General features: G+C 60.0%; 2 protein-coding genes and 1 non-coding gene across 4 annotated transcripts; 1 reads left to right on the top strand and 2 right to left on the bottom strand.

Moving 5' to 3' along the window:
- TMEM101 (transmembrane protein 101) lies at window positions 1–3,490 on the top strand. The gene is made up of 4 exons (XM_006738793.3): window positions 1–197; window positions 500–680; window positions 1,543–1,689; window positions 2,470–3,490. Exons 1-4 carry the CDS (start codon window positions 61–63, stop codon window positions 2,776–2,778), a joined length of 774 nt encoding a protein of 257 aa, XP_006738856.1. The 5' UTR covers window positions 1–60; the 3' UTR covers window positions 2,779–3,490.
- NAGS (N-acetylglutamate synthase) lies at window positions 3,466–8,913 on the bottom strand. 2 transcript variants are annotated; one of them, XM_031033988.2, is made up of 7 exons: window positions 8,117–8,910; window positions 7,282–7,556; window positions 6,955–7,168; window positions 6,504–6,684; window positions 5,993–6,164; window positions 5,712–5,894; window positions 3,466–5,074 (listed from the first exon to the last, which is right to left on the bottom strand). In XM_031033988.2, exons 1-7 carry the CDS (start codon window positions 8,540–8,542, stop codon window positions 4,921–4,923), a joined length of 1,605 nt encoding a protein of 534 aa, XP_030889848.2. In that variant the 5' UTR covers window positions 8,543–8,910; the 3' UTR covers window positions 3,466–4,920. The 2 variants fall into 2 exon arrangements, with proteins under 2 accessions (XP_030889848.2, XP_081661013.1); XM_081804887.1 differs by lacking the exon at window positions 5,712–5,894 and having other exon boundaries at window positions 8,117–8,913.
- Window positions 8,914–9,404: 491 nt separating this feature from the next.
- On the bottom strand, window positions 9,405–9,552 carry LOC145717473 (small nucleolar RNA SNORA61). Its single transcript, XR_014140712.1, has one exon. It is a non-coding gene; the product is annotated as a small nucleolar RNA SNORA61 (small nucleolar RNA).
- Window positions 9,553–9,836: the final 284 nt, after the last annotated feature.

Here is a 9,836-nt window from a genome sequence, read left to right on the forward strand (position 1 = left end):
GCATCCCGGCGCCGGCCTCCCTGTCGGGGGTGACGCCGCAGCGGACTGCCCTTCCCCAAGATGGCGTCGAAGATGGGTTCGCGACGGTGGATGCTGCAGCTGATCATGCAGCTGGGTTCGGTGTTGCTCACACGCTGCCCCTTCTGGGGCTGCTTCAGCCAGCTCATGCTGTACGCTGAGAGGGCCGAGGCGCGCCGGTGAGCGGGCCCACGCGGCCGCCGAGCGCGGTGGGGGGGCGGTACGGCCCGTCCCAAGAACGGGGGTGCGGTGAGGTGGGGAAGAAGTTGGGACCCTTGGGCTGGGGAAAAGTTAGGACCTCGGGCTTGTTAGGGGCTCCGGTCTGGGGCAAGGTGGGCATCGAGCGTAGTGCAGGGGTCCTGGCCGTGAGAAGGGCCTCCGGTTCAGGGGAGCAGTGGAGCTTGTGGGAACTCAAGGGTTCGCGAGGGCCTTCTCCCGCTTCATTCTGTCCTCGTTGCTTCTTCCCCTATCCGGCTCGCAGGAAGCCCGACATCCCAGTGCCCTACTTGTACTTCGACTTGGGGGCGGCCGTGCTGTGCGCCAGCTTCATGTCTTTTGGAGTGAAGCGGCGCTGGTTCGCGTTGGGGGCCGCCCTTCAGCTGGCCATTAGCACCTACGCCGCCTACATCGGGGGCTACGTCCACTACGGGGACTGGCTGAAGGTGAGCACCTCGGCCCAAGGCGGGACTTCGCTAGGGGGATGGGGAGCCCGAGGCCAGTGCCCTGTGCCCCGCGGCAGTTGGGAAATGCATGGTGCTAGCCAGGTGCATAGTGTGAAGCCTGGGAAGGCAGAAGCCCCAGGCTTGTGGAGATTATTACAGACTGCAAGGATGAAAGGACCTTAGAGACCACACAAGACCACCTTTCAGAGTGTGAAAACTGAGGTCCGAAGATGAGAAACAGACTTTCCCAAGGTCACACCACAGTTAGCATTGCAGGTGAGACCAGAACCCTTTAAACCATTAGTTGAGTAATGTCAGACTATAGGGCTAAAGGGACCTTGGAGAGTACTGGTTCCAACCATCTGATCTTATGAAATTTAATTAATTTAGTGCAGTATGTAAACCTGAAAGTGTCAGAACCCGTGTCAGGTGCTGCAAGCTTGTAGATAATCCTGGACAAAGGCAGGGACTGTCAGTCCAGTCGGGGAGGCAGATGTGTGAACAGCTACCGGACAGTGGGATCAATGGTTTTTTCATGGGACAGACTATACTATATAGCAGAAAGAACATTGGGATTTGAGTCTGTACTCCTGGAGGTGCAGAGGGGGCAACTCTTGGTGTCTGGGTTCTGCCACTTTCTGTAGGACCTTGGACATTTTTAGTAACCCCTCTGGGCCTCAGTTTCCACTTCTGATAAAAAGAGTTATCTATCTCTGCTGCACCTGCCCACCACACTTGGAAATGGTAAGAGTGTTCATCAGATGGAATGGGATGTATAGCGATGGGCACTTCTGTGCTCTGGACAGCCAGGAGAAACGTGGTGGCTGCAGTTCCTGACTGGGGTCCCCTCACCCCGGTCCAGGTCCGTATGTACTCACGCACAGTTGCTATCATCGGCGGCTTTCTGGTGCTGGCCAGCGGTGCTGGGGAGCTCTACCGCCGGAAACCCCGCAGCCGCTCCCTCCAGTCCACCGGCCAGGTGTTCCTGGGCATCTACCTCATCTGCGTGGTAGGTTGGGGGGCTGTTGGCTGGAAGTGCTTGCCTGGGAGTGAAGTAGAACCCAGGGAGGTGGGCAGAATAAGGCCTTGCATGTAGTTCCTGATGGTCTGCCTCCTGGGAACTGCCCCAGCCAGCTTTTGGGCCTCAGAGGCCCTTCAAGTGCCTGAGACCTGGCTGAGAGTCCCTTCTTCCAGCATTATGGCCACCAGGGAGAGAAGAGGTTGCATGGACCATTCAGTCCCAAGCCTGAGAGTCAGGAGAACAAGGTGAACTGGTCCTCTCATGGCTCCAGCCCCCAGAGGACTGAGAGAGGGGGCAAAGGAGAGGTTTGGTGGGGTTCAGACCCCAGATGGGGCTCTATCACTTAGAGTCGGTGGGGGTTGCCTAGGGTAGCAAGTTACGGTACTCCCTACTGGAGGACCTAGGCTGAGCCAGTGTGGATGGGGACCTGGACAGGCTCCAGGTCACTTGGCTTCATCTTAGTTACTGGGCACCATATCCCATGTGCAGAGCTCTGTATTCAGAGGTGAGAGCCCCAGTCTGGCAGTGGAGACACACTTCCACTCTCCTGAGCCCCGAAGGTGAGGAGAGCCAGGCCCTAACCGCATGAGCTCCCTAGTCTGGGTGGGGGGGAAGATGCAGGCCCTCCTCTCCGAGAGCCCCAACTCTGAGCCGGGAGTCAGAAGCCCACCTTGCAGAGGCGGACTTGCAGGTGCCATCTCAGGGGCAGCTGTCCCCAGACAGGCTCCTCAGCCCGCCAGAGAGACTTAGAGGATGGTGTGTCTTTAGGCCTACTCACTGCAGCACAGCAAGGAGGACCGGCTGGCCTATCTGAACCATCTCCCGGGAGGGGAGCTCATGATCCAGCTGTTCTTCGTGCTGTATGGCGTCCTGGCCCTGGCCTTCCTGTCAGGCTACTACGTGACCCTGGCTGCCCAGATCCTGGCCATACTGCTGCCCCCAGTCATGCTGCTCATTGATGGCAATGTTGCCTACTGGCACAACACACGGCGCGTTGAGTTCTGGAACCAGATGAAGCTCCTTGGAGAGAGTGTGGGCATCTTCGGGGCTGCCGTCATCCTGGCCACTGATGGCTGAGTGGCACGGCAAGAGGCCGAGATGGGCACAGGGAGCCACCGAGGGCCACCCTGCCTTCCTCCTTGCTGGCCCAGTTGTTTCTTTATGCTTTCTGCTCTGTTGGTTTGGTTCTTTGCTGTGTGTGTATATGTGTTGGTAAGAGGCAGGTCTCTTCCCCGGTGCCTGGGCTCGGCCCTTGCGGGGTGGGAGCCCTGATGATGATGCCTTACAGGGGTTTTTCCTGTTCGTTAGTAGGAGACCTGAGGCCAACTGCTCCCTGGGTCTCCTGTCTCAGAGAAGGGAGTAAGGCAGGGCTCGGGTGGGGGTACTGAGAGTGGGAGACAGAGAAAGGAAGACCAGGAACCGGAAGTGAGCAAATGTGAAAGATTCCTTTTTGAGCCTGGCAAGTGCAGCTAGGCTCTATAGTGTTTTTTGGAGACTGAGAGTGAGTATGTGTGTTGATGCCGGGATTGGGCCAGGAGGAGCCGAGAGGCCGGGCACCGCAGAAGTCACGTGAGTTCTCAGGGTATCCCGGGGGCAGAAGCAGCACTAGCTGTCGCCCCACCTTGAAAGCAGAGCAGGCCCCAGTCTGGGGTGTGCAGGGGTAGGGTAGGCAGTGGCCAGCGTCCCGTCTCCTGCCTTCTGTTTCCGGCTCTATGTTGGCCTGGTTGGGGTGAGTGCCCTCCCAAACACCAGACCACACAGTCCTCCAAAAATAAACATTTTATATAGACCTTTGGCTTTGCTTCTATGTTCTCCCCACAGGGCATGTTGCCATTGGCTGGGATTGATCTTGGGTTTCTTGAAAGACCACATCTGGTTAAGCCCCACTTTGGTCCTCCCGTGATCTCTGCCCTGTTCTGAGAGTTCCCACAGGCCTTTGGCTGTCTAGTCAGGATCCTCCCTGTAGTCTGCCTTTGATCCATCCCCTTAGTCCCTGTGTCATAGCTTGTCTTTTCCTCCCCTTTTATCCTCCTGGTTTCTTTTGAAGAAACCTTTGGTGAGGGCAGCTAGAGGGTGGGGGGGACTAACATTAAGTGTCCATTATGAGGATTCTACATCTTACAGATGAGGAAATGGAAGCTCAGAGAAGGCGAGCAGCTTACCTCAAGGCACAGAGCAAATGTAGCCACAGCTGGATTCCAGGTTGGGCCTGTCTAATGCCCACACACAGCGGTGCACTCTGTCACCCCTCTCCTGAGGGAAGTCAGAGGCTGCTCCTGGGGTTTGGTTCTGTCGTGGCCCCGCTGTGCCATGATGGTCCTCTCTGTACTTGTCCATGCGCCTCCTGATTGAAAGTAGCTCAGCGACCAGTATGGGGGCCTGGCACATTGTGGGGGGTCAAAAATGCAGAATGAAACCTCTGGCTTTGGACTCCCGCCGGCTGAGGTGTTCTGTTCCCACAAATGGAGACAGCCTCCAGCGGGACCGAGGGGAAAACATCCAAGCCTGGGCCTTGCTTGGAAAGAGAGCTGGAGCTGCTGTTGGTCTGGTCTGTGGGATGGAGGGGAGCCCCTCTGGGGGGCTGCTGACACCCAGGTGAGGGAGGCAGTGACAGCATTCATCTTGGGGGCACTCCATCTCATTTAGCTCTTCTCTTCCCTCTGGGAGCCCCCTGGTTCTCCAACCCTCAAGATCTTGCTCCCAGAAGGTCACTGCTCATTCCTTTCAAGTGTGAGCTGACTCTCAGACAAGTATTTGTGTTTTAATGAAGGCCTCCTGAAAAGTTGTAAGACCCAAAGGGATTAAAATAAGTGGTGGAATATCAAGCAAATGGGGGTGATATTTTGGGCAAGGGAGCCTCAAAACAGAGGCCGCAGAAATTGGCCCACCTTTAAGGTTATCCCTGAGTAGAGCCCTGGAAGGCAAGCCCCCCACCCTCACCTCCCATATCTCTAGACTGAAAATTGAAGGCCCCGGGTTATAGCTTTGGAGCCAGGGGTGAGGGTGGGGGAGGGGTGTCTTGGTCACACCCTTCTTCCCGTGCTTGTCCCCACTTGGGCGCCCCCCTCTGGGCAGAGTAGAGTAGGAGCTGCTTCCTCCTCTGCAGATCACTTAGCCATCAAGCCTGGTCCAGCCTGTGGCTGCCTGGGATCACCTCCAGCAGGCATGGCTTTTGGTTCACCCTGGTTGTCCCAGGGCCTGCAGGGTGGGTGGTGAGGGTCACCTGCCTGGGTCAGAAGCTGGTTTGCAGAAGGAGTCTGGCAGCCCCTTGGCATGGTTGACCAGCTCATAAGAGTCCCGGATATCGGCCAGGCCAAACCAGAAGAAGATCCACTGCTTGTTGGAGAAGCTGCCATCACAGTGTTTGAAGTACCTGGTGGGGGGAAGGGGAAGGCTTTTAGGGCAAGGCCGGTGCTCACTACTCACTGGTTATTTTGAGGACCTACTACATGCTAGACACCCTGATATTACTGGTTTCATCCTTACAGCAGCAGCAGCCAGGATTCTGGTGGTGGCTTGCTCTTTTCCCAGAGAAGCAGCTAAGGCTCAGAGAAGTTAGTTGACCTGCCAGAGTCCCAAAGCTAGGAAGGTTAGACTGAGGATGTCCTTTGCTCTCTGTGCCTCCAGGGGAGGGGTTCTTGTTCACCTCTTGGTCCCCACAGAGCTGGGTGAGGGGATAGTTGCAGAAGGAAAGAGAAAGGAGAGAATGTTTCGCTGGAGATGCAGTGGGCCTGGGGTCAGCGCTTGGCAACTGGGCCTGGAATAGAGCCTGGAGGGTCAGGATTTCTGAGGACTCTGGGAGAGTTGGGGAGCGTCTTCAAGGAATCCACTGCCATGGGGCAGAGCGTCTTTAAGTGTGCTCTGCTTCTGGGGAAATCTCAGACTCCGTGGGTGGTCTGCTCCCTGGGGAATGTGGGGCCACACTGAGCGGAGCCCTTTCCTTGGGGGAAGCCGGTCCTTCCGGGGGCGTGGCTTTGGAGAGCCGGGGCTGGGGTGGGGGCGGGACCTACCAGGGATTGATGGGGTTGGTGACCCGGGAGCGCCAGAAAAGCGTCTGCAGGTCCCGCCGCAGGCACTCCCACAGCATCTGGCCCGAGCCTTGGCCCTGGCGGCTGGAGCTCACCACAAACTTGTCTAGATAAGGGGTGCCCCCCAGTACGGGCTCCGTGGTCAGAATTGCGGCCGCGTTGTACCTGGCGCAGCAGGGGAGAGGCAGGCTGGGACCTCTCCTTGGCCCCAACCTGCCCAGCTCTGTCCCTCGGTCCCTGCCCTCTGGGCCCCGCAGGCTCACCCCTCAGAGACGTAGACAGAGTGCAGCCGCGGGCGCAGCGAGGCCAAGTAGTCGTCCCGCAGCTTCTTGCCGAAGCTGGCGTTGACCAGGTTCACCAGGCGGCCCTGGTCCAGGCTGTCCAGGCTGCGCACCCGCAGCATCCGATCGGCGTTCTTGAACAGGGTCCCGGACCCTGGGGGTGGCATGGAGGAGGAGGGGTTAGTTTGGCCCAAGAGCCAGGTCCCATCCGCTCCTGCATTTGCCCTGCCTGGTGGGGGGTCCAGATACGACAGGGCGGGGGGGGGGAGAGGAGGCAGTGACCCTCTTTGGGAGATCTCCACAATGAAGTGATTTCTGTGGTCGGCATAGATATGTACATGATTTTCACACAGGGAGATGCTTTCCCCTGGCAGTTTGTCCCTCAGCTTCCGTCCATCGTCCGGAGACCCACCTACTTCCCCTAGACCCGCCTCCCTCCCCCGAAACCCGGTCTCGCCTGGTCTCCGCCCCCGCCCCCAGGCGCGGCCCTCACCCTTGTTGCTGAAGAGCTCGGTGAGCAGCGTGCTGGCGGCGGTGATGGCGGCCGAGGAGTGGTGCGGCAGGCGGCTGAGCACGTCCACGATGAGCCGCACCTGCTGCCGCGCCTTGGCGCTCACCCACTCGGCGTTGGTCACCAGGTCCAGATCGGCGGGCAGGTTCACGTTACTCAGGACCTGCGTCCAGGCGCAGGGGGTGAGCCTCTGGCCTGCAGCCGGCCACGAACCGCGCCCCTGCCCCACGGACCCTTCCTCACCGACCCCTTTACCCTCACTTCCTCCCGGAGCCCTCGGCCAGGGAGAGTTCGGATCTGGGCAGCACGCCGCTTCCGACCCACCCGGCTTGAGAATGACTCTGGGGCCCGTCTGGGAGGCGAGCCGGGAGCACGAGAGGGGCTCATCCAGGCCCAGAGTCGCGGGAGTGGAGCCCGTAAGGAGGGGACACACCTTTTGACTGCTGTCGTGCAGGCCTCCTCTGTTATTGAGGAAGATGATTTTGGTGGGCTGTAGCGCCTTGGCTAGAGCCGCGGTCACCTCCAGCGAGTCGAGGAGCACGGAGCGGCGCGCGGTCGTCTCCCCGATGGGGCACAGGATGGGGATGCTGCCGGACTCCAGGCACCACTGCAGCAGGTCGGTCTCCACCGAGACGATCCCGCCGTAGCTGTGGGCCAGACGTGGTGCTCAAGAGGGCCCCCTCCAGGCCTGCCGGGCTCGGGCAGGGCGCGCGGCGGAGCGGAGTCCAAGCACGCCGGGCCAGGCGGGGCCCGCACTAACCTGGCATGAGGGGCTGGCTCCGCGGCGCCCAGCACCGATCCGCCGCCAAAAAAGGGCACGGCAGTGGCGGCGTTGTGCCGCAGCTCATCCACCAGCACCTTGCAGTTCTGGGCAAGCTGTGCCTTGGCCTCCCAGAAGGAAAGGCAGCCAGAGGGCGCGGCGGGCGCGGGCAGCCCGAGGACTACCAGCGGCTTCATGTCCATGCGCTGCAGGAATGCCAAGGCGAAGGCCAGGCTGGATACGGCCCGACTGCACTTGAGTACTTCCTCGTCCACCTGCGGGAGAGGGCACGTTCAGGAGGGCCAACGCTGGCTCTGACTCCTGCAGCCTGGTCCCAGGGGCCCTGTCGGTGCCCCTACCGTGCCCAGGAGCAGTCAGGCGCCATTTCTGGCTACCGGCGCCCACCTGCTCCGCCCTTTGCCCCGTTGGGTCTTGCCATCCCCTTATCTCACATTAGTGTTCCTCCCTCTGTGCCTCCCTGCGACCTTGGACTCTCTGACTTCTTGGGGGGAGGGGTGACCCAGGCGGCTCCTGTCCAGGTTCCCCACTTGCCATCTGAACCCCTGACTGCGCCCATGGTGGGGGGGGGTACTTCTCCAGCGCATCACACTTAGTGGATTAGGGTCCCCAGTCTCCTCGCCTGGGCTGGGCGTGAGACTATTGGAACAGCGCGCAGCTTCATCCAGTCCCGGGCACTCGGCAGGGCACCGTCGAACCCCTTCCCACTTCCGCTGTGCAGAGTCCGCAGCTGGTCCCGCCATGCCTGGCGACCCGTCGCCGTACAACCCCCATCCATCCCCTCGCTGTGACATGGCCGGCGCCGCGCTCCGCTCACCTCGATGACGGCGAAGGGCTTGTCGGCGGAGTGGTAGCAGGTCTGGAACTGCGTGAGCCAGTGGCGCGCCTCCCCGGGGCTGGCTCCGCACTGGTTCAGAAAGGCCTGGATGTCCCGCTGCACCAGCGAGCGGCCAGCCGGGGGCCCGGGGGGGTCGGGAGGGGCCGGGGGCGCGGGGGGCGGCGTCCATTCCGGCTCCTCCGCGGCAGGCGAGTGGGTGTCCTCCTCGGCGCCCTCGGTCCCTTCTCGTGCGGCCTGGGCCGGCGCCCAGGCGGTGCTGAGCCGGCGCCCCGGGCTGGCGCCCCCGGCCGCCCGCCGTCGCGCGCTGCCGCTCAGTCTCCGGGCGCCCCCAGTGCCTCGGGGACCGCGCAGCCTTCCTCCCGCAGAGGTGGCCCGTAGGGCCCAGGCCAACCGCGCCGTCGCCATGACAACCAGACCGGTTGCCCCCCCCCCCCACGAGTGCGCTTCTGTCCGCAGCTCCCGGCTCTGGGGGGCTCTTAACCTGCTGCAAGACGGGGCTGGGATAGCAGCGGCGGGGCGCGGACTGGGGGCGCAGAGTCGTCTCTGGGTGCATTTGAGGAGGGTCAGGCCATGGGTCGGAGGGCGGGGCCACCAGGATCCCCCGCCCCTGGAGGGGGGGACGGAACCCACTAGCGCGGGTCACGAGGCAGAGATAAAGGGTGGCGGGGTGTCTTTCATCTGCTGCCAAGACCGGTTCCAGGAAGGGCTCAGGGGACCCAGGGTGGCTTTGGCGGTCTGCGGGGTTCTGGATGATTAAACGGGAGTGTGAGGAGGGCAAGAGGGGAGAGTAAGTGGCCGTTACCGTGGGACTGAGGGAGGAGACTGCTAGGAGAGGTGGGGAGGAGTGGAAGGAGGGTGGAGGTGTGCCAACTCTGCTGGAGGGCGGGGAATGCCTCTATCCTCTGATCTGAGCTCCAAGAAAATTGGAATCATGAGGTTACCAGGGTTGGTCAAGCTCCAGACACTGGGTACCACTTTGAAGAATTTTGTCATAGTCTCAAATCACCCCTTATTATTTATTTTATTTTATTTTACTTTTATTTTATTACCTTGTTTGAAACTAGGCCGTAAGTTGGGCGCCTGGGTGGCTCAGTTGGTTAGGCGACTGCCTTCGGCTCAGGTCATGATCCTGGAGTCCCGGGATCGAGTCCCGCATCGGGCTCCCTGCTCAGCAGGGAGTCTGCTTCTCCCTCTCCCGCTCCCCCCTCTTGTGCTCTTTCTCTCTCTCACTCTCTCTCTCAAATAAATAAATAAAATCTTTAAAAAAAAAAAAAAGAAACTAGGCCGTAAGCTATATGCCAGACTATAAGCACTGTGAGGCCAGCTTCGGTGTTCCTTTTCCTCCTTTTCCCAATCGTATGCCCCGTTCCACCAAGACCAGCGTTCAGATCCAATGGGAAAGGGAACCGGAGGGTAAATCACCCCTTATTAGTATTAAGGTTCTTAAATTTAAAATTTATCCCTATCAAGATTATAACTAGAAAACCAGTATCACTTGCTATCAACAGAAGAAAGCCTTAAGAATGAAGCCAAGGGGCGCCTGCGTGGCTCAGTTGGTTAAGCGACTGCCTTCGGCTCAGGTCATGATCCTGGAGTCCCGGGATCGAGTCCCGCATCGGGCTCCCTGCTCGGCAGGGAGTCTGCTTCTCCCTCTGACCCTCCTCCCTCTCATGCTCTCTGTCTCTCATTCTCTCTCTCT

This window comes from Leptonychotes weddellii, chromosome 15, assembly GCF_054177405.1.
Source record: "Leptonychotes weddellii isolate Sample4059 chromosome 15, ASM5417740v2, whole genome shotgun sequence".
NCBI classification, from domain to species: Eukaryota; Metazoa; Chordata; class Mammalia; order Carnivora; family Phocidae; genus Leptonychotes; species Leptonychotes weddellii.